The sequence below is a fragment of the Gambusia affinis genome, linkage group LG03 (assembly GCF_019740435.1).
Source record: "Gambusia affinis linkage group LG03, SWU_Gaff_1.0, whole genome shotgun sequence".
Lineage (NCBI taxonomy): Eukaryota > Metazoa > Chordata > Actinopteri > Cyprinodontiformes > Poeciliidae > Gambusia > Gambusia affinis.
In genome coordinates this window covers 16648813-16670297 of record NC_057870.1, presented here as the reverse complement: position 1 = coordinate 16670297, position 21485 = coordinate 16648813, and the positions used below count along the sequence as shown (strand labels likewise).

The 21485-nt window shown below is 37.1% G+C and overlaps 2 protein-coding genes across 2 annotated transcripts; both read left to right on the top strand.

The window, feature by feature from the left end:
- The first annotated feature begins 162 nt into the window (after positions 1 to 162).
- Positions 163 to 15721, top strand: dhx37 (DEAH (Asp-Glu-Ala-His) box polypeptide 37). Its single transcript, XM_044108566.1, has 26 exons — positions 163 to 550; positions 639 to 817; positions 1942 to 2054; positions 2621 to 2984; positions 3065 to 3213; positions 4176 to 4268; positions 4356 to 4452; positions 4660 to 4773; positions 5051 to 5267; positions 5355 to 5453; positions 5533 to 5603; positions 6098 to 6233; positions 6630 to 6706; positions 7446 to 7678; positions 9335 to 9446; positions 9533 to 9639; positions 10416 to 10604; positions 10780 to 10904; positions 11977 to 12093; positions 12190 to 12362; positions 12453 to 12567; positions 13480 to 13617; positions 13695 to 13789; positions 14472 to 14545; positions 15170 to 15267; positions 15351 to 15721. The coding sequence occupies exons 1-26, from the start codon at positions 448 to 450 to the stop codon at positions 15425 to 15427; spliced, it is 3465 nt and encodes a 1154-aa protein (XP_043964501.1). The 5' UTR covers positions 163 to 447; the 3' UTR covers positions 15428 to 15721.
- Positions 15722 to 16787: 1066 nt separating this feature from the next.
- ufd1l (ubiquitin recognition factor in ER associated degradation 1) lies at positions 16788 to 21221 on the top strand. Its single transcript, XM_044108554.1, has 12 exons — positions 16788 to 16937; positions 17148 to 17283; positions 18050 to 18082; positions 18177 to 18298; positions 18638 to 18768; positions 18861 to 18933; positions 19017 to 19085; positions 19172 to 19240; positions 19308 to 19358; positions 19449 to 19537; positions 20388 to 20472; positions 20627 to 21221. Exons 1-12 carry the CDS (start codon positions 16935 to 16937, stop codon positions 20699 to 20701), a joined length of 936 nt encoding a protein of 311 aa, XP_043964489.1. The 5' UTR covers positions 16788 to 16934; the 3' UTR covers positions 20702 to 21221.
- Positions 21222 to 21485: the final 264 nt, after the last annotated feature.

Sequence of the window (21485 nt, the reverse complement as noted above, 5' to 3'; positions counted from 1 at the left end):
TTAGATTTTTTCTTTTTGTTTTAAATTGTATTTGTAGGTTCTACGCTCTGTTATTATTTATCCTTTAAATTTTTATTTTATATTAATTTGGTTCTATAATTTATTTTGCTATGATTTAATTTAATACCTCGGCGGAACACTTATACGAAGTAACTGTTCCGAGGGGGACAGTTTTAACAGTTAGACCTCCACATGTTTACACGTGAGGTTTCCACATTAGATTCTTCAGTGGTTAATTTACCTTCTTTTCACCATTTTGAACAATTATACGGAAGACATAACGACTTTAAAACAATTATATCATGAGTTCCATAGCGCAAAGGTTTATGGCGGTTTGATGACGAGGAAAAATTTTCCTTTAGTCGTTTCTGAGCTGCTAAAGTCTGAGCCTGGTCTGTTTCTGTATCAGAGACTGTTATCTGTGTTATATCCAGTTGTTTGTTTAAAATGGGAAAGCTAAGGAAGAAGCACAACTGGAAAGGAAGGCAGCAAAGTGCAACGCAGCAACCAGCAAAGGAAGAGAAAACGGATATTGTGGTGGAGCTAAACGGTATGAGACACTATTGTTATTAAGGTGTTTATTTATTCATTCCTTATTCATTCATTTATTCATTCCTGTGTGGGTTTGTTGTCATTAGATGGGGATCGGATGAAAGGTGTAGACGACAGCAACGCTCTGGTCCTTCCAGCCTCCAAACACAAGAAGAAGAAAGAGGAGGAATCTAAAAAAAAGCCAGTGGCCTCCAAAAAACCTCTGACGAAGAAACAGAGAAAGGAGCTTCAAAAAGTCTTGGAGCGCAAAGAGAAAAAAGCTCAGGTGAGACAACAACAACAACTGCGGTGGCATCAATAACGTGTATGAAAGCTAAGAAAAAGAGCTGAATGTCCTCACAAAGTATTTAATTTTAAATGATACCAATAGCAGCTAGACAAACTACAGCTGCTGCACTTAAAAAAAGTCGTGGTAAGTCAGGTTGACACATTTCTACTAAATATGTAAGTGACATTATGAGGTAACAGGTTTAAAAATAACATTGGTGCACAACTTTACCCTTAAAGGGATAGCGGTTCACAAAGTTTAAAACGGTAGGCATTCAGATTCAGAAATACTCCTATCCCTTTAACATTTTCACCGTTTGTGCTTTTACTACAACTACAAAACTTCTTTGTATTTTATGGAGATTTCTCAGGATAAACTATCACAGAGTTTAGTTTAACTAAAGAGTGTAAGGAAAATAACACAAGATTTAATGTGACATGAATTTTTACATATAACTTATAACTCTGGTGTCTTTGAATAAAATCCAGGGCTTTTGCATCATTTGTTGTAATTAAGTCAGATTTAATAAATTATGTGTTCTCTGTTTTGTCAGAATAAATGTACCTTTTAAAAATAACAACCTTTTAAGTGAGTATTAAATCTGTGTTTCAATAAATCCACATTTCTGCATTAAAAATATCTTTTTTTATACGACTGATGTGAAATCCTAATCTTAAATCAGAAAAACTTTAAAATGTTAGTCTGTGTTTTATTTGAAGAATTGAGTTATTGGAATAAATAACATTTTCAATAATATTCAAATTCACTGACTCAATACATAGATTTAATTGCACAGATTTTCTTGTGCGGGCGTCAGAGTAACAATGAGTGAATTCAATACTCATTTCAGAATTTTATTGTAAAAATACATTGATTTAACCTTTAAGACTTCCTACACTGTGTTGATGTATGACATAAAATCTCAATAAGATACCTTAAAAATGTGATACGACAAACTGGGGAATGCTTTTGAAAGGCTAAAACTGAAATCTCAAAATCTATCTTTGTTGTAAAATGTTTTGTATTAAAAATGTCGTTATGTTACGGTCTGTTTTCAGGGAGACATACTTTTGTGTTTGTATCACATCCTGCTGACGTAGTTCTATTAATTTGTCTTCTAGAGGGCAGAAATCCTCACCAAACTGGCCGAGGTCCAACTTCCAGAGTCTGAACTGAAGCTTTTGTTCACAACATCCAAGTTGGGAACAGGAGACAAGCTTTACCAAACTAAACAGTAAGTTCAAAGGTCATGAGCAGCTGAGGTGGAACATGGCCTCCAAAACAGACGCACAACAGTCAGGAGTTATTTTATTCACTCTGGAGTCTCTGTTTAATTTTTTATTATAATGCTAATCAACCATTGCTGATGTATTATGTGCTAAAGATAGTGCTGAAGCAATGAGTTGGATTTATTATGGAGAATTTGTTATTGAAATAATCTTTAACCAATTTAGTAATTGATAGTAATTGTTTATTTGTATTTTTAAATGCATTTCTAAAATTGCATAAAATAAACTTAAGTGCTTCAATGAAAAATCTACAAAATGTACAAATATTTTATCCAATTACTCATCAGAATAATCGATAACTAAAACAATTAGCTGCATCCCTAGCAGAATCCTGTAATTGCTGCTTAGTTCTCTTACGATGTTACAGTTTGAGACTTCAGATGCTTTTAGGTACAACTGTCTGAGGAGATAATTTAGATATAAAAAGAAAATCTCAGAAATTTGTAAAATCTGGGGATTGAGAGTCAAATCAAGACGGCAACAGCAGCATGATTTTTTTGTTTCCCTTCAGGTCATTGGATGAAGCGAAAGATGGAGATTCTGGTCCAAAGATTAGCAGTGTGAGTGGGGCAAACAGGAAGAGAAAATGGGAAGAAGAGGTGGACGAGGAGGAAGAGCAGCAGAAAGAAGAAAGCAGTGATGAAGACACATCCTCTGATGAGGAGGAAGAGGAAGAGGATGATGGAGGGGATAACTCTGTAGAGACAAATGAGCATAAGGACGTTGATGAAACCAAACCGGAGGCGAAGCTGGAGCAGAACGTTGCCGATCCAGATATGCAGAAGGAGACGGTTCCTAATAAAAAGACGGTGCAAAGCAAGAGGCCGTCAGAGCCGGCTGTGTTTATTCCAGTTGACAGATCAGCAGAGGTTCAGGTGAGGGAAATCATACTCTACATATTTATAACACTGTGTTTGTTTCTCTGCTTTGAGCATGTCTCAATCCGTTGCTGCAGGAGGCTCGTCTGAAGCTGCCGGTGCTGGCCGAGGAGCAGGTCATCATGGAGGCAGTCAGGGAGAATCCCTGCATTGTCATCTGTGGGGAGACAGGAAGTGGAAAGACAACGCAGGTGCCTCAGTTCCTGTATGAGGCTGGTTATGCCTGGTAGGGACTCTGTTTTATTCCTGCATGGCTCTCTGGACATTGACCCAGAGAAAAGCTCATAATTCTGCATCATAAGAGGGTTCTGAGTCACTCTGGAAAATGTTATAATATAATAAATATTATATTTTAATATTTGAACGACATGGAGAAATATAATTATTTTTACACTTTGTACCACTGATGTAAACAGTTAGATTAATTGTTGATTAATAGTTTATTAGGTTAAAATTTGCTCCTATCGATTAATAACGTCCGCTTAGACCAGAGGTGCCCAAAGTCGGTCTTTGAGGGCCGACATCCTGCATGTTTTAGTTCTCTCCCTGGTGGTAGTAACAACCTTTTCAGCATGTCAGTGTTCTTCTTAGGCCCCTAATGAGTCATCATTTGATCCAGGTGTTTTAAACCAGGGAGAGAACTAAATCATGCAGGATGCCTGGCTTTTGTTGTTGAAGTTTGGCCACCATCCAGCAGAGGGCGCCGCTGGCCATAGCGGAGCCAGTTAATACATGAATAAAGATGGCGGCTATTCCAGAACGGGGAAGAGAAACGGTGCAAAAAAACTCAAGTTTTTAAGAAAATGACGTGATTAGTTGATTGATAAGATCAGTCTATTTTAGATTAACTCATTAATCGATGACTGTTTTCATAAACTTCTGGGTCCGTCTCATTGCTTGTACATCTGTCCATTGCTTTCTCTTTCCATCCATCCTATTTCTATTCTTCCATCTGTTTCTTTGTCCTTCTGTCTGTCCATCTGATCACTTTCATCCCTTACAGTTTCTAGATTTTACTGCTTCCATATTTAAAACCTTTGGATTTGGATTTTGTAAAAAGGTTTGAGCATTTTTGCTTGAAAGCTGGTTAGACTGTAGAAATTTGTGAATTTGAAATGTAAGTAAACCGACTTAGGTAATGTGCTAGTCAGAAAGTTATTTTTATCCTAATTTATTTGTTTCTTCCAGTGGCAGCAGGATAATTGGGATCACAGAGCCGAGGAGAGTCGCAGCTGTCAGCATGTCGCACAGAGTGGCCAAAGAGATGAACCTTCCCTCCCAGTAACTTAAATATTGGACTTGCTTTAGATCCTAAAATGTATATTTTTTGTTTTACTGATAATAATTTATGTCTGCGTGTTTGCTCAGAGTCGTGTCGTACCAGATTCGATACGAAGGCAACGTGACGAGCGACACGAAGATCAAGTTCATGACAGACGGTGTCCTGCTGAAGGAGATCCAGAAGGTTTTATTGTTTTATTTACTTATTTATTTGTTAATAGTTAGTGTTCGCAGACATTTAGAGATAACTTGGAATAATTATACTCTGTGTGTCTCAGTTTAATTTTCTCTGTTCTGTGTTAAACACACTTCTGGGTAGCATCACCATAAGGAAAGAACAAAGTTAAATTAATATTTGTTGTATTTTCCATGTTTTTGTTTTGCTTCGTAGGATTTTCTGCTTCAGAGATACAGTGTGATAATCATAGACGAAGCCCATGAACGAAGCGTTTACACGGACATCCTCATCGGCTTGTTGTCCCGCATCGTCCCACTGAGAAACAAGGTGGGAAAAGTTGCTTCGCTGGGTTTTTATGTTTGTGTGAATCATTTAGAGGAATTACTCATCTTCTCCTGACGTTTGAAAGTTTGTTTTGATCACATATTTTTCTACAAATTGTTTCTCTGCACAGACAATGTTTGCAGATTCACCTTTCAGATCAATTTTCAACAGGAATCAGTGCAAAAATAAATTAGATGTAGCTGCACAACGTAAAATAAAAAAAAAAAGCTTTTTCTCCTAGACTTGCTTCATGTCTGTTTTTTTCCATGCCCGTCTGCAGAAAGGAATGCCCATGAAGCTGCTAATCATGTCGGCCACTCTGCGCGTCGAGGACTTCACAGAAAACCAGAAGCTTTTTCAGACGCCGCCTCCCGTCATCAAGGTGGACGCCCGGCAGTTCCCCGTCACGGTCCATTTCAACAAACGAACTCCGCTGGAGGATTACACCGGAGAAGCTTTTCAGAAGACCTGCAAAATCCACCGCATGCTGCCTCCCGGTATGTTTGACTTTCTGTCACTGCTTTCAGTGTTGACAATTATGAGTGTAAAAGGGAGAATGTAATGAAGCTGTTTGTGTCGCTCAGGGGGGATCCTGGTGTTTCTGACGGGTCAGGCTGAGGTCCACAGCCTCTGCAGGAGACTCAGGAAAGCGTTTCCATTCAGGAAGGGCAGCACGGCTGCCGGTGAGCGCTCCATCTCAGTAACCATCGATCAGGAAGAAAGTTTATTTCTGTTCTGAATTTACTTCTTTTTTATGTTTAGCTGAAGACGGGGAAGCGGACGCGGCTGAGGCAATGAGGAAATTTAAGAAGGCCAAACACAAGAATACTGTTGTGAGTTTACCAGCAATAAAAACTACATTTGTTTTCTAATGGGTTTGCAAAGATCTACGCCACTCACAGCTAAACATTCCCACCAAATAGTCTCTTTCTAAAAACAATATTTTACCGTATACATTTATATCTAGTTATCTTAGTCTGTTCTCACATTTTATGACATTTTAAAGTATCCGATGTATTTATACTTAAGCTTTTGCAAGAAATATTTCCTATTAAATCTGTCAAATTCTCTAAAATGTCTTTTGCTACAATATTAGTTACAGCAGGTTTTGTCGTCAGCGTTATTTTGTTAACCTAATGTCATATCACATTTATTTCTATGCGGACTTGCAGCAATGTTTCAGCAATTGAATAAAGTTTGCTGATAGGAAACTTTATCCCGTGGCTAATTTGTACTTTTTAGGCCAATCATTTTAAAAACATTTCCTTTTACAGGCTGATTGGACATGAAGTAAAAGCATTTTAAGTGTTTTTAACTCTGATTCCAGTCTCTGCCTCGGATCGACCTGGATAACTACTCTGCCCTGCCGGTGGACGAGGGGGACGAGGACAGAGAGGCTGGGATCGGAGACGAGGAGGACGGAGGCTCGGACCTCGAGATCGGTGACGATCCGACCGAGTCGGGTAAAATCATCCTCACTGATAGTTTTCAACAGCCAAGCTGAGTGATGCTTAGATGAGCCATAAAGGAAACCTCTAAAATACATATATTTTGTTTAAGGAACATTGTTTGGGTGTCGGAAGTTCCTTATTTATTCAGGGATTGAAATAAATAATTTTTTTTTTAATGTTGCATCCACATGCTTTTATCTGATTCATTGTAAAAGTAACTGCAACCATTTAAGGTTAATCTTTTAACACGTTTAGTTCAGAAAAAGGGTCACAATATAATTCTGTTGCATTTTAACCACAATAAATTGTAAAAAAAAAAATGCTTTTGATGTTTTATAATTTTTTACAGCTTGTGAGGAAAACTGAAAAATGTGATGTTTTAAGCGGAATGTTGTTTTGTTTTTGTAGAATGTAAGGCTGACCCGTCCATTCCTCTGTTTGTTCTCCCGCTGTATTCCCTCTTGGCCCCTGAGCAGCAAGCTAAGGTAAGATGAATATTTTGGCGACTGTAATGTTCATAAGTTAGTCTCTGAAGAGAGAAACAGGGCACAAAATGTAAAACCTGTGTTCATTAATCAATCCCACCTGATGCAGGTGTGAAATTAAACTATAAACTGTTTTGGACACTGATCCTCCTTATTCCACCTCCTTGTTCTATAATTTTGCAGAATTGCACCGCTCCAGGTGGCAGCACACTGCAGAAATCATTCAGATATTTTAATTTTCAAAATCTCTTTCCTGACTTTCTGGAGTGAAAATAGCATATTTTTTTGGGAAAACCTTCCTTTTTGTTTTGGATGCTGCGCAGTTGGACAAATTTTTGGCAATATTTTTCATACTTCGCTACTTTGTCATGATGTGTAACCATAGCGACAGGGTGGTTTACAACAAAGAGCTGCTGATAAAGATTGGAAAAGCTGAAATTATTTATTTCTAAATTTAAATTGGTCAATGTAAGTATAGGTCTTTTCTTTAACAGCGTGACAAATATATTTTCAGTTTGAACTTCAGCTTGGAAAACTCACACCTTCACCTGGGTGCTGCACACCTGTGTGCTCAGGTGTGCAGCACAAGGGGCTATGAATGATACTCCACAACCAAATATGCCCCCTCTTGCCTGTTTTGGGCCCAGATATGCTGCCACCACAGCAAAACTCCTTTTCGAGTCACTTGGCTTCCAGGAGAAGCTTCTCTGACAGATGAAGTCTGTTTTCATGACTACAGGTGTTCAGGCCTCCTCCACCTGGCACTCGTCTCTGTGTCATAGCCACCAACGTCGCCGAGACATCTTTGACCATTCCTGGCATCAAATATGTTGTCGACTGCGGCCGGGTTAAGAAGCGTTACTACGACAGAGTGACGGGCGTGTCATCCTTCAAAGTCTCATGGACCTCTCAGGCCTCAGCCAATCAGAGGGCAGGCAGAGCCGGACGAACGGAGGCCGGACATTGTTACAGGTCAGAACTGTTTGACACTGTTGACCTGGTGGTGTGTCGACTTTTGGGATTCTAACAATGAGTCGACTCGAGATTGGTTGTTAATTAATGGTTCATTAGATTAAGCTTTGTTACAGTCCATTAACTAATAATGTCTGCTTAGACCTTGAAATTGCCCTCGTGATAACACAACATCTTGATATATATATATATACAACTTGAATGAAGTAGTAGTCTGTTCACCCATTGTCTTTGTTCCTCCTAAAGGGAAGGGTGGTGCTGTTTTGTAAAAGTGACTGGCCAGATAAAACTACGAACTACTACTTGGGGCATTTTGAGTTATTTACAGATTCTGAAAGTATGTATTCTAAATTTTCCACATGTTTTACACATGGAAATCGAAAAAGTCTTTTACTACAAGTGTTGTGTGCATTAGTAACATTTCAACAAACACTCAATTTGTAATTTAGAAGTGTAATGGAAGAAAATAGACTTGACTTGCGTTGGTAAAAACTAACTTTTTCTTTTAGGCAGCACATATCCTAGCATAAATAATTTTATTTAGATGCAGTTAGTCAGTGTGGGACACAGGTTTGTTCACTGCCTTGTCACCGGTATATCGCATTCAGCACAGCATGTGGCATGCTATTCTATTGTGGCACTATTATGATACATCATAATAGTGTTGAAAAACAAAAGTTCTGCAACTCACCCAGAGAAACCTTCCACTGGTATTTTCAGGCTTTCTTTTCAAAGACCCGGTCTTTTGCCATTTATCCTTTTATTTAAACACAATTCTTTGGAGAGCTAACGGCAGCATTGCACAGTTGGCTAACTTACCTTTGCATAGCTCACGTCATGGAAAATGTAGTAAATAGATTATTTACATGCAGTACCTTAGACTTTTTTATTGTTGTACTTTGGCCGCCATCCAGCAGAGGGCGCCGCTGGTCATCTTTAAGTGGAGCCAATTGATAATTAAAAATGTCGGCGATATATCAAAACTGAAAAGAAAAACTGTCTAAACAGAGTCCGATGTGGGATGCAAAATGTACTTTAAGTGCATCTGTTTTGAAATATAAACACTCGACAAGCTCCTAAGTTATCGCCGTAATAGCGCTCATTCAGTGGCATTACGAAGAAATGACAACTTCTCACTCAGAAATTACTGATGTGCTACCAAGGTGAGATAACGCAAGAAAATTGTAACAATGAAAAAATGACATGGTATGGCGCGAAGGTTTAGCATTCCTTCAAGAGAGACCAATGGCTACTTCTGCATGAACAACATGGGGTTAGTGTTTCACATTTTTTCTTCTTTTCATCTTGTGTATTTCCACTTAGCAACCTAACGGGTTCTTGCTGTGTTTTAGTTCCTATATGTCTAAATTTATATAGAACATGTGAGTAAACCACAATTTTTTCTTTATTCAGTCAGCATTTAATACAGCGGACACAAAACAATATTAAAATTGAATGTTTTTTTTATTTTATGTACCATATTATGTTATCAAAATATGGTCCTTAGATAGAAGAGTATCCGTTTTTAAAGAAAATTAATTGTTAGTCTATGAATGAGATCAGTCCACTTTAGATTTACTCATTAAATTGATAACTTGCTTCTCTAGTGTATTTTTATCTATTATTTTCATTTTTTTACTTGGTTCTATAACACAGGTTGTATTCCTCTGCGGTTTTTGGAGACTTCAGTCAGTTTTCTGAGGCAGAGATCACTCGCCGCCCTGTAGAGGATCTGGTTTTGCAGATGAAGGACCTCAACATCGAGAAGGTCTGCAAGGAGACAAATAATGTTTTAAAGGGGAAAAAAATAGAGAAAAGCAGAAAACGGGATATTTTTAATTTCTGGTTTTGCAGGTGGTTAATTTTCCTTTTCCCACACCTCCGTCCACCGAGGCTCTGATCGCTGCAGAGGAGTTACTGGTTTCACTGGGAGCTCTGGAAGAGCCGCCTCGTTCTGGAAGGTAGCTGTGCTGTTTTTACATCTTTAAATACATTGGAAAAAAACGTTGCATTTTATTTGTTTTAATTATTTCTTTAAATTTTTATCATGCAGTTCAAGTCTAGTTTATTTAAATAAAAAAATATATATAATTTATTATTTAAATATATTTTGTGTAGTCAACAGGTAATTTTTTTTCTAACTTTCATTGCTTTAAAAGTTGTTGCTGTTGACGTTTCATGGTTACCATAGCAACCAGTAAAAGTCAGCTGTTCCCCTTTTTTTCCTGACTTTAATGGCAGCATAACAAGCAGAAAAAAGACCAGGGCAAAAACCAATTGGTAAATTAATTTATGTAGAATATTGTGTTTTGTGTTCGGTTTTAGTTTTTTATCTTGTTTGTCAGTAAGATTGTTTCCTTTTTTTTCTTTCTTTTTTTTTTTTTACAATGTCAGCTGATCATCGGACTAAAAGTTGGTTTTATTAGATTTTTGCTCAAAAGATTTCTTTTCTACAATATTTTTTGAGATTTCTTCTTGTATACCAACTTGAAAAAGTCTTCATACCCCTGGATATTTAAAAATATTTTGTTACAGCTCCTACTGGAGTATGTCGCCACCAGTTTTACATTCATAGACTTATTTTTTTTGTCCATTCTTTATTGTTAAAGCCCTTTATTCGTTAAGTTTGAGGTCGAGATGTGACTGAATGCAAAAGAGTTCAAGGGGTCTGAATCCTTGAGCAAAATTTTGTCATTGTACAAATACCCGAGTTAACTATTAGTTAATGTTGTCTAAGGATAAAAGACTTGCAGCGAGCGAAGTTGAGCTGTCCCATCACCTCGCTGGGCAGAGCGATGGCTTCGTTCCCCGTGGCGCCACGTTATGCAAAGATGTTGGCGCTCGGGAAGCAGCAGGACTGTTTGCCGTACATCATCGCCGTGGTTTCAGCCATGACTGTCCGGGAAATCTTTGAGGACTTTGACAGGTGTGCACATCCATCCTAATCATTGTTTATGTTTAATTGTATTACAAAACTAGAAGAAAGGCATCCAGTGCAGGATAGAATATTGTAACCTAACACTACGCATTGATATTTGTCCATCATGCACATGGAAAACTACAGCTGATTTATCGCTTGTTGTTTTCTCATCTCTCCTCAGACCTGCTCGTAGCGACGCTGAGAGCTCCAACCTTACTGAGCGTCGAGCTCGGCTGGCCCAGATGAGGCGCTTGTGGGCGGGGCAAGGAGCTTCACTCCTGCTGGGAGATCTCATGGTCATGCTGGGTGAGATTACTGAAAAGAAAAAAACATTAATTTAGCCTAAATCTATCCTGGCCTTCCACGTCATTCTAATCTCCCTTTTAATGGGATTTCTCCCATTCACATGGATCGCTCTGGTAGAATTTCAGCGCAGAAAAGCGATGATGTCACTTTTTATAATTATAATTATTATAATAGTTTTATAATTAAAGTCTGCCTGTAGTTTTAGCAGCGGTGGATGTGAACAAAGCCATTCACATCCACTGTGAACGGTCACACTTCTAACTATTGAATTAATATGAACAGCCATCTTATTCGGCTCGGCTCTTCTCTCTTTGCAGTGGCGATTTGTTATTTATAGTGCAGGCAATTTCTGATAAGCTCCATAACGTCGAACTGGTACATTACATACATCACGGCTAAACGTTAGCAATTGGGTAAAATTTATAAATCTCAACAGAGCTCACGCCTCCAGGAAGTAATAATTTCTCGATAGTTGAGAGTCCAGTCCTTCTGGACGAAGCAAAGCGTGTAAAACAAGGTTCTGGTTGTTACCAGGCCAGTAGTGAGCTGGACGATATGGCTGAAAGAAAATATTGTAGTAGTCTATCAATATTTATTGATTAGTTTTTGTTTTAAATATTGACTTCTTCTAAAATAGTGAAGTGACCTTTTCTGGTTTATCCAGTTTTCTCTCCAAGCTGTTACTTTTAAGCAGTTATGAGGCACAGTGGCAAAACCTTAAACTGATGTTGTTGCTCAGTAACCACAAGATACTCCACAGGCTGTTGCTAGGTAACCAAAGATTGAGTGAGTAAGTTGATTCCACCAACTTTGCAAGAGAGGCTGAGCAGCTAAAGTTTTTCCTCTGCCTACATCCCCCAGAATGCTGTGCGGTTCTGGGTCAGAGTTCAGTGGAATTATTGAACATTCTGTCAGGCGTACTTTCTATCAGTATTGATCACAATATTTATTGCGTATTGACCAGCCCTCTGCTATTCTACGGTGAATGTTACCCTCTTTATTCGGCCACAGAAACGAAGGACCTCCACATGTTACTACGTCTTACTGTAGTTCTGTCTGCGCCGGACTGCAGGTGCTGTTGGTGCTTGTGAGTTTGCTGGCTGCACTCCCAAGTTCTGTGAGGAAAACGGACTGAGATTCAAAGCAATGGTGGAGATCAGGAGACTCAGAGGTCAACTTACCAACGCAGGTGCAGAAACACACTTTTCCTCACAAACATGCACAGGGTAACATAAACCTGCAGCTGAAACTGAGCCAGAAATCCCTGATTTTTCCCTCCTCGCAGTGAACTCGGTGTGTCCAGAGGTGGGCGTATTTGTGGATCCTAAGATGACTCCACCCACTGAACATCAGGTGGTTTGCCTGCGGCAGATTGTTCTGGCCGGACTGGGAGACCACCTGGCGAGACGCGTCCAAGCAGAAGACATGCTGGACCCGAAGTGGAAGAATGCATACAAGGTGAGCAGATCCTGCAGCTTGGATTGCGATAGAGTTTTGTCATGTTATTTTCTTCATCTTGTCACTTTTATCTGTTTTTCTTCTATGCAGACTCCTCTGATGGATGATCCGGTGTTCATTCATCCAAATTCTGCTTTGTTCAAAAAGCTGCCAGAGTTTGTAGTCTATCAGGAGATCATGGAGACTTCCAAAATGTACATGAGAGGTAAAGAAACACCACACGGCTGAAACCCAAACATTTGGGATAAGTTGGTTTTTACGTTTCAAATGTTCCACTGAATGTGGACAGATTCAGTATTTTAAAGATCTGGTTAAGTATGAAAAAAGACAAATGATTTGTGTTTCTAATCTCAGTTTTCTCAGTAAGGAAATAAGCACTTTGCTGCCTTAAATGGGACAAACAGTGTCCCTTTAGTTAAGCAGGTGAAGCTAAAGCTGCAACTTGAGCTTTGGATAAAACATAAAACAATGGTGTTTTTATTTTGGATGCAAAATGTATTTTTTGCATAGTTTGGCTTAATTACTGCACTGAATATGTAAGATGTTCATAATGATCAATAAATCAATTAATCAAATAGATTAAAACGACTTCAATAACTTCCATTTGCAGGATTTATTGTTTTTCTTTTTTTTTTTAATCAAAAACTGAATGATGAAAGTCATAAATCTCAACTATCCCTTTTAAAGGACTTCTTTTTTTTAGACTTCATAATTCATTTTATTTTATTTTGTATATTTAAAATATCTTCCAATTTCAGTGTTAAAAATGTTCATTAGGATTTAAAATTTATTGATCTTTAAGGATCTGTAATTGCATTTTCATTATATTATTTGAAAATGATCTCAAAACACCAATATTATTATTTATTGGAATAAATTCTGGGGCAGTTTATCATCCAGCAAAATTTGTTATTGTGACAGGACTATGAATATGTTGGGGGGGGTTTTTTCAGCAAATTTCTTTTTTAAAGTCTGTAAACTCCAGTTTGCATTGATTAATCGATTGCTAAATTATTTTAATAATCGACTCGTCGGGATTAATCTAATTAATCGTTTCAGCCTGAGTAGAAACTGTTCAGAGGGAACATCTTTTATCTCAGAACGTTTTTCCTGCCAGGTGTTTCAGCAGTAGAAGCAGACTGGGTCCCTCAGCTTCTGCCTCAGTACTGCCACTTCGGGCCTCCTCTGGACTCACCGGCGCCGTGGTTCTGCTCCTCCGCCGGCACCATCAGATGCCACAGATCAAGCACATTCTGTAAGTAAATTTGCAGCATAGCAGCAAATGTTAGCGTCTTCTTGAGCTTCCACTCATTTCCTGTGTGTGTCCTTCAGTCCGAGTGGGTTGGCAGCTGCCAGCGGTGGAGACGGAGTATCCTGAAGGTTTGGAGCGCTACAGGCTGTTTGCCAGGTTTCTTCTGGAGGGACAGGTACTGCTGCGTCTCCATCCGTTTTATCTGCTTTACACCAAATCCGTCTAATGTTTGAACTACATGTCATCGCTGTAAGCCAAAGCCTTGCATGTCAAACAGAAAAAACTTTTAAGCCATTAAGAAAATGTTTTTCTTGTAAAAATAAACATATACTTGTTAGTTTATTTATTATGGATCCCCATTAGTTTCTACCAAAGTGCTTAATAATCTTTCCGGGGTCAGTTGATGAAATACAAAAATATTCTTAAGTTAACATATAATATGCACACGATTAGTCAGACATGTTACAAATTACAAACAAAAACCTGGATCTAATAATTAAGACTTGTATGGTTTTTTTTTTTTTTTTTTTAATAAATCAGGCTTTTTAAATCTCTGATGGTTTTATGTAATTTATTCGTCAAAGTCAAAAGCTGATTTTGAAGCTTTTTTATGGATTGTTATGAATGAAACCGCAAACGGATGTGAAAGAGGAACACTGACGTTTTTCTAATACATAAAAATAAAGATACAGTGAAAGTATTTTATCTTTATTCCCCCATCCTTGTGTCTCCTCGTGGTTTTCAGCTTAAAATAACATTAGAAGAAATAAACATCTTCAGTATTACACTGGATTAAGAATGAAGCCCTTCTATTCAAGTAACAACCTGAACAAACATTTACTTTATGTGTTTAACAGGTTTGTCCCAAGCTAAAGAAAAACACGGGCCATCTTCTGTCAAACCCCTCCATCATGATGAAAATTTGGGCAAAGTAAGTCTTTCCTCACACATGGGATTATTTTTATTACCACAGTATGTACAATAGTTACAACTATTGTGATGAGCTTGTTTTAATTATAGGGTTACAAAAAGCAACTAGAGCCACTCTGCTGTCTGATCAATTTAATTTCAAAAGCACTTACCAGGTGAAGACTTTTTAATTTATTTTAATATCACATTTGCAATTGTTTTAGTAAAAGTTAGAATGTTGTTGAATATTTCTATTTGCACTGATAAAAATCATTTCATGTTATTTTATTAGAAACAACAAAGGTCTGAACAGTGAAATGACAGAGTCTGGCTGCTGAAATCAGTAGATCCTTTAGTTAAAGTGGTTTGAGAGAGTTTCCTCATGCACTCTAGAAAAGACTGGGATTTGTTTAAAAGAGTTAACAGATTCAAATATTGGCTTTTTAAACTTTTCCCACATCCCATTATTTAAATATTTCATTCATACGTCTGTGCATCCTTTAGAAATTACCTGAACACGTGTTAGACTGAAAAGGTTTGAACTTTTGAGAAAGAATCCTGTGTGGCGGATACAATGTATATATTTCACACCCGAATGTACAGTATACTCTTATTTGCTCTTACTGTTGCATCTTTGCTTTCTCAGACTCCAGCCCAGGACGGAGGCTTTACTGGGACCACTGGTTTCAAGAAGGGTTGACAGCAGAGATGCTCTCCACTCTATCTGGAAGACTGAAGATAAATGTGAGGAATTAATGTGGCTTGTTGTTTTTCTCTGATTTGATTGTTATAAATCTGTTTTGTAATTTTTGTTCTCCTCGCTGCAGTTCTGCTGACTGCATACTGCCAGTGGTTACCTGAGGCCACACACCAGGAAGTCGCCAAACTCTGGCCTCCGATCTAAATGCCAGAGTCAGAGCAGAAATGAGAGATGAACTTCTGACCAGAGAGACTGAGATGAGACCGCCTGGCCCACCCCCAAAAAACGATTTGGGTCGTTTTTTAAAACTTTTTTATTGGGTACCGACAACAGCACCACATCTACTTTTCTCAGCTTTGTGTTGTGTATATAAAGTCTGAGTTTTGTAGGAAGGAAAATCATTTTTCCAGTTCTGTACTGACTTTTTCAGTGTGCTTGCTGCTGTAAAAACTTGTACTGCAATATTGGTCTTCATAAGACTTTATAAAACACTTGATGTGACAAAGGCTACTGTGAGATTTATTTCTATTTTATATTATTTGGATTGCACATAAAGTTTTTTTATTTATTAATTGCATATACTGTATATATATCGCTGCTTTTTAGAAGTTACAAATATTTTATTTAAATTTTTTTGAAGTAATTTTGTAATTGCGCCGTTGAAGTTAGTTCTGATTTGTTTTTTATTATTTTTTTGATTCATGAATTACTCTTTTGGAATTAATCCCTCCAGTTTTTGGATTTTGTGCAGGTGGGATTATTTTTGATGTTTGGATTTGTTTTTATTATGTGTACCCATGGCCACAGTTTTATTTTATTTTTACAACCCTGACTAGCATCTCAAAAGCTCAAATTATACCAGATCTATGACCTCCAATCCCAGAAGAGAAGAATCGAAGCCTTCATGGAGGCAGAGCAGGACCAAAGTCCAATGTCTCTCTGCCTGGGTTACAGGCAGAGATTTAAGGAGGCGATATTATGTATTTTTAACCCACAGAGCCATTTTGTAGCACAATTAAGTAACTATGTTACAATAGGTTGTCATAAAAATGCTGTACCTATCAAAAATATTTTTTAGAACTTATGAGACTGCCTTACTTCAACTTTCTTCAGTGAGAGGCATCTTCAGATTCGCTGGATAGACTGACTGTTATCGGACATCCTACATTATCACATATCATAATTTTCCTATGGAATACATAAAAAATTTTAAAATTGAATTGTTTGCTAAGTCATTTCTATGTCCTGTTAGTTCTTAAACATGTACTTAATATTTTACAATTTGAATATATTTTCTCCACAAACCATTTATTTATTTGATTTGATTTTTTTTTTTTTTACAATGTTTTACGTCTGGCATACAGTGTTAAAATATACTTGGCTGGAAATAAGTATTTACAAGAATAGCATTTAAGATCTGCTAATAGCAGATAAATGTTATATCTAATTAGGAACCAAACGTTTGTCTTCTGCTAATATTTTAGCTTTCGAATGCTGTTTTTGAAGTAAACACCACTGCGAGGAGTGACGCGTCACTGCTCATACCTACTCTGATTGGCTAATGGTAATGAAGACGTCATTTCCCCCTGTCAGCTCGAACACTTCCAGGAGAAGAAGGAAGAAAACAAGAGGACGCAGAACCAACAAAAACAACCTGAAACGGTCACTTTAACTTAAACCCTTTTAACAACCAAGACCTAACGAAGTCACTATGGTAAGCAATGAGTTGTTGCTGCTCTCCGTTATCGCTAAATATGTACGAAAAGTTGTAATTTTAGCAGTTGGGCTATCTAGCGGCTAACAGCAATACTGGCGCAGAGCAGAAAGATGCTCCGTCATCATGAAGTTAAAGTCATTCCCCGATGTGAGACACCGAAATTGTTTTATTTGTAAGTTGTTAACAGATCATGTTTGAACTCCACAGTTTTCCTTCCATCATGTGTTCGATCACCCGATGGCCCGGGGCTTTCCGAACCGCTTCTCCACTCAGTACCGCTGCTACTCGGTGTCCATGCTGGCTGGACCCAACGATCGCTCTGATGTGGAGAAAGGAGGCAAAAGTGAGTGTCGTCAGAGAAGGATTTAAAAAAGTGCATCATCACTATCATCAACGTGTGCTGTTTCGCACAGAATTAGCAGAAATTTAGTGTATCATGTAAGTTAGTTAGCAGTTCAAACTCATATCTTTATTGCATCATATTCTTTACAGAAAAGAAAGACACGAATAACGACAAGTATATTTAAACTTTAATACTTCATAGTCTGAGCTAGCAAGATATATAGAAATTAAAAGGACCAAGAAAAGGGTCTTGAGGAACTCCACATATGATCTGTGCTTAGATTTACGAAGCAAATTTAGAATCTGTTCTCTGCTTTAAAGGGTCACCGTGTAGATTAGCAGTTAAATAACTGTTTTGTAGATTACAATATGTAATCCACAAATCAGCAGATTACTGTTTACTTTAATGGGATTTAAAATTCCAATAATACTGTACCATAATTAGGGTTTGGAAGATGGTTGGGATTAGATTAGCGGTCATCTTAAAAAAAAATAAATAAAAAAAAATAAATAAATACATATATACAAAAAAATTTAAAGTTGAGTTAAATATTACAGATTTATTTTGTACTTTGTCTTTTTTCTAAATTACTTTTGTGGATTCAACATCAACATTATATTTACAAACTAAAATAAATTCTCAATTCCTAATCCAAATCTGAATTTTTTTTATCAAACAGTGATATTTTTTTTTAAATATAATTTAACAAGATTACTTTTTTTGTGTGTGCAAACATTTACAATTTCTCCCCTTTTTTCCCCTTTAGTAATTATGCCACCTTCTGCGCTTGATCAGCTCAGTAAGTCCAAGTCAAGCCAAGCGCTTCTTTTTTCCTCCATTTTGTTTCATGATCCTCCATGTTTCTCATTTTTCTTATGTTTTTATGTGAACAGGCAGGCTTAACATCACCTATCCAATGCTGTTCAAACTCACCAACAAGAACTCAGACAGGATGACCCACTGTGGAGTTCTGGAGTTTGTGGCAGATGAAGGAATCTGTTACCTTCCACATTGGGTGAGGTAGAAATCAAATGGCACACTCAGTGGTCTACTTTTACACGCTGTCATGTTTTATCATACTGTTTCTTCTGTGGGAATGTGCATGAATTTTTTGTGCTTATTCATGAATGAATATTTGTTCTGTGTAAATAAAAGCACCTTGTAGCAAGTACAACAGTAAATCAAAGGGTCCTAGAAATACTCATTTAATCCCAGATCATGGATAAAAAATGTTTTCTTGTTTGAACTTCTTATAACAGCAACAAAAGAAAATTGTAAATACACTGTTAATTCTACAAAGTAGTACTTTAAATATGTATCTGACATCTAAATATGTATCTGTCTTTCATTGCAGATGATGCAGAATCTTCTCCTGGAAGAAGGCGGTCTAGTTCAAGTGGAAAGTGTCAACCTTATGGTGGCCACATATTCAAAGTTTCAGCCACAGAGCCCTGACTTCCTAGACATAACAAACCCCAAAGCAGTGTAGGAAATCGGTCCACTCTGTTGCTTTTTTCTTTTATTTTCTTTTTTTTTTTAAGCTGAGCAATTTATAAAAGTTATCCTTATATTTTCAGTTTAGAGAACGCTCTGAGAAACTTTGCCTGCTTGACGACTGGTGATGTCATAGCCATAAACTACAATGAAAAGGTAAAGATGTTAAATACAAAATAATAGATATTACTTTCCATTATTGAGTTTGTATATCATGCGTTTAAAACTGTTTTCTTCAGATCTACGAGCTGCGGGTTATGGAAACCAAACCCGACAAAGCTGTATCCATCATCGAATGTGACATGAATGTAAGACTCTTACCATTATCTCAGGCAGTAGATAAGTAATATTATAATCTTCACTGCTTCACTCATGTCGTCACTGTACACTTCAGGTGGATTTTGATGCTCCTTTGGGTTACAAAGAGCCTGAGCGACGGACTCAGAACCACGATGAACCGACAGTAAGACCCAGAAAGTGTCTGGATGTTTTATGTTCTGAGCAGTGAGATAAAACTTGTTTCTTGGCAGGAGGAAGAAGGAGATGCCAGTAGTTATGCCGACATGGACACAGGATTCAGAGTGAGATCCTATTGCTGTTAGACTGAGACAAACAAAATGTCAGTGAAGGTGTTGAAATTATACGAGTCATCGTTTGTGATGTCTTGCCAGGCTTTTACTGGCTCTGGAAACCGCCTAGATGGGAAAACAAAGGGAATTGAACCCAGTCCTGCTCCTCTAACTGCGAACGACATCAAAAGGTGAAAACAGACACGCATTAATAAATAAATCCACAGCATTATGGCGTTTCTGCTCACTGTAAAAAAAATTTTTTTTAAAGAAGTCGTGAAAAGACCAACAAACACATATTGTAGACACCCACTAGTTTTGTCAACCTCACTGTCAGAAGAAAAGCATCCAGAAAGTCAAGTTTGTACTGCAAAAACACAAATATCTTAGCATCTTAGAACACTTGAAATAAGACTAATTAACTTAAGATATAGGAGCTTGTTATAAGTAAATAATTCCTCAATATTTCTGAAAAAGTACTAGCTCCATTGGCAGATTAATTAATTTATAACATGGGAAAAAAGTCTTGTAAGTGAAATATTCTTCCAATGGAACAAGTACTTTTTATGAAATTATTTACTTAAAACAAGTCTCTGTATCTTGCTAAAAAGTTACTTCTATGTTACTTTTGTCTTATTTCAGTCTATCTAGTGCACAGATGTTTGCACTAGAAACTAGACCAAAAATACTTGGTAAGATCTTTTTTGCAGTGTAAGTGTTTCCACTTAATCTTAAAAAGTATGGGAGTAGATTCCAGATTTGGATTTAATCAAATAAGAGTGCAGAAAAACATCTGAGTTTTCAAATTAATTTCTCTTTTTCATAAAGTTTTTTTTAATGGCAGAAACAAGGACATTTCACCCTGTTACCAAATGTCAGACACATCACAGTTTAGTATTACATCGATACTTTGGGCCAAACTGTAGCACAGATGGATGCACTTAAGCTTTTTATTGTTGATTATTGTTGTTTATGAATCCAGGAACTCTACTATGCAGTTTGTAAATCACTGAAAGCCTAATATACAATGTTTTATCACAGAGGTATTCCAAACTATGACTTTAAAGTCGGCCGGATCACCTTCATCAGAAACTCCAGGCCTCAGCCCAGGAGAAACGTAGAAGACGTGAGTAAATGCATTTTATAAAGTCTTTAATTACTTAACCAACACAATTTTTTTAGTGTTGTACACTGAACATAGAGTTTTAATTCAGCAGAATAAGGCATTGAAGTGGTTTTGGTTTCATTAACGCTCTAAATATTTGTTTTCCTTCTCGCAGGATGACGCCATGAACAGATTTATCGCCTTTTCTGGACAAGGACAGTCATTGCGGAAGAAGGGCAGAAAGCCTTGAATTACTTGAAATGGATATTTGGCTTATGTGACCCCATCAACAGCAAAGTTTAAAAAGACAAAAAAAAAACAAAAAAAACACTGATCTGAAGAAACTCTCGCCTCTTTGTGTGTTATATTTGAACTCAATCATATTTCAAAAACGAGCTCTGATCGTAAGACTTTTGCTCAAACATGCTGCACTGGTTCTCGGTTATAATTTGTATTCACAGGGTCATTTAATTGAGCCAGCCTCAACAGCTAACATCAGCATAATAAATAGCTTCAGGATTATTACTGGAATTATGAGTTATTTTCTTTCTGTCCACCATTTGCCAGAATTATTTTTTGACCAAATATTGCACCTAAAGTATACAGTTTCCAGAATCCCCATTGTAGTTCAAACAGTGGGACCAATAACTTTATTTTAAATTTTCATAAGAACTATTTTATGTTTGAATTATTTTGTTTTTTTCCCCTCAGTTATAGTTTGCTTACATTCTTTCCTGGTTTATTTATAGACAAATAAAGGATTATTTTGACATTGTCTTCAGTTGTTTTTGTTGTCAGTTATGTATAAATAAAATAATGTGGCAACTTTACCTCATCTACACACATTTATTGACAAAAAATATCTGGTTTGAAGTCATGGTGGAGTGTAACATTGTGGATAAAATCACAAGTTTAGAAGACATGAGCATATAAAAAATAAAACGGCAAAAACTGGTTCAAATTTGGGTTATTTAATGTAGACCATACATTATTCCAAAACTTAAACTTTAGTTGATCCAGCATCTAGAAGAGTT